Source organism: Carlito syrichta, unplaced genomic scaffold (assembly GCF_000164805.1).
Source record: "Carlito syrichta isolate Samal-C Ts95f unplaced genomic scaffold, Tarsius_syrichta-2.0.1 Scaffold290480, whole genome shotgun sequence".
In the NCBI taxonomy this organism is placed as follows: domain Eukaryota; kingdom Metazoa; phylum Chordata; class Mammalia; order Primates; family Tarsiidae; genus Carlito; species Carlito syrichta.
This window is the reverse complement of record NW_007234576.1, coordinates 8,560-9,725: the sequence shown is the minus strand read 5'-3', so window position 1 is coordinate 9,725 and position 1,166 is coordinate 8,560. Positions and strand designations below refer to the sequence as shown.

At 38.7% G+C, this 1,166-nt stretch overlaps 1 protein-coding gene across 1 annotated transcript; it reads right to left on the bottom strand.

The window, feature by feature from the left end:
- Positions 1-576: 576 nt before the first annotated feature.
- On the bottom strand, positions 577-1,161 carry LOC110595340 (olfactory receptor 5V1-like; the record flags this gene model as incomplete). The annotated part of the gene is made up of 1 exon (XM_021710594.1): positions 577-1,161. A coding segment is annotated over one exon (585 nt), but the record flags the coding sequence as incomplete, so codon positions are not given.
- Between the last annotated feature and the right edge of the window lie 5 nt (positions 1,162-1,166).

Below are 1,166 nucleotides of genomic sequence, written 5' to 3'. Positions count from 1 at the left end.
GGTGGCCGGGAGTGGCCACTGCACTCCAGTCTGGGCGACAGAGTGAGACTCCAACTCAAAAAAAAAAAAAAAAAAATTACACTGTCAAGATGAGATCCAGTAGAACTCGGCTTTTAGAGCTTGTCCTCAGCAGGTATATGTATCCTGAAAGATTTGGGGCCAACAGAGCTGTCAAAGAATGAGCCTTGGATGTTTCTTACTTTTACAATATTTGATGAGAAATACTTGATGGCCAAAAAATAATAAATAAATAAGTAAACCTAAAATTAGTGAGCAAATGTGAAAAGTTTACTTTAACTTAAAATAAGTTTTACAGTAAACTAAGTTATATCCCCTGCTTTTTCTGCTTATTCATCTATTCTATGAACGTAATATGCTGAAATAATACCCTATAGTGAATAAAACGTCAAACTGTGGTATGTAATAACTTTTATTATTGCTAGGAAAGGGAAGACACTGAGTGAGGTTTTCAAGAATTACTAGGGAGTAAGAAGCTTTTAAATTGTCACTGAAAACAGCTGACAGGTGAAAAAGTTAACTTTTTAGTATAAGATTGTTGGCCACAGATGAGAGAGATTATATATCAAATGAGGGAATTCTTGGCTTCCACTTGCTCCCTACAGTTTTCATAGCTTCTTTTATGTCCTTATTCCTCAATGTATAAATTATAGGGTTTAGCATGGGGGTAACAACACTATACAATACTGAGATCAGTCTGTCTTTCTCCAGTGAGTAAGTTGAGATGGGCCGTACGTATGTGAAAATGGCACTGCCATAATAGAGAAGAACAATGATCAAGTGGGAGGTACATGTAGAAAAGGCTTTTTGTTTCCCCCCTGAGGAGTGGATCCTCAAGATGGTGGAAATTATATAAATGTAAGAAAGAACAATACACAGGAAAGGAGCCCAACCAATGAAGGCTCCAATGGACAGCAATGCCAACTCATTGACGGAAGTGTCCCCACAAGACAAGATCAGCAAAGGGGGGATGTCACAGAAGAAATAATTAATCTGATTGTTGCCACAGAAGGGCAAGCGGCATGTCAATACTGTGTGCACCACTGAATTGAGGAAACCACCACTCCAGCATGAGGCTGCTAACTGGTTGTACAGGGCTTTGTTCATAATCATGGAATATCTTAAGGGTTTGCAGATTGCAATGTACC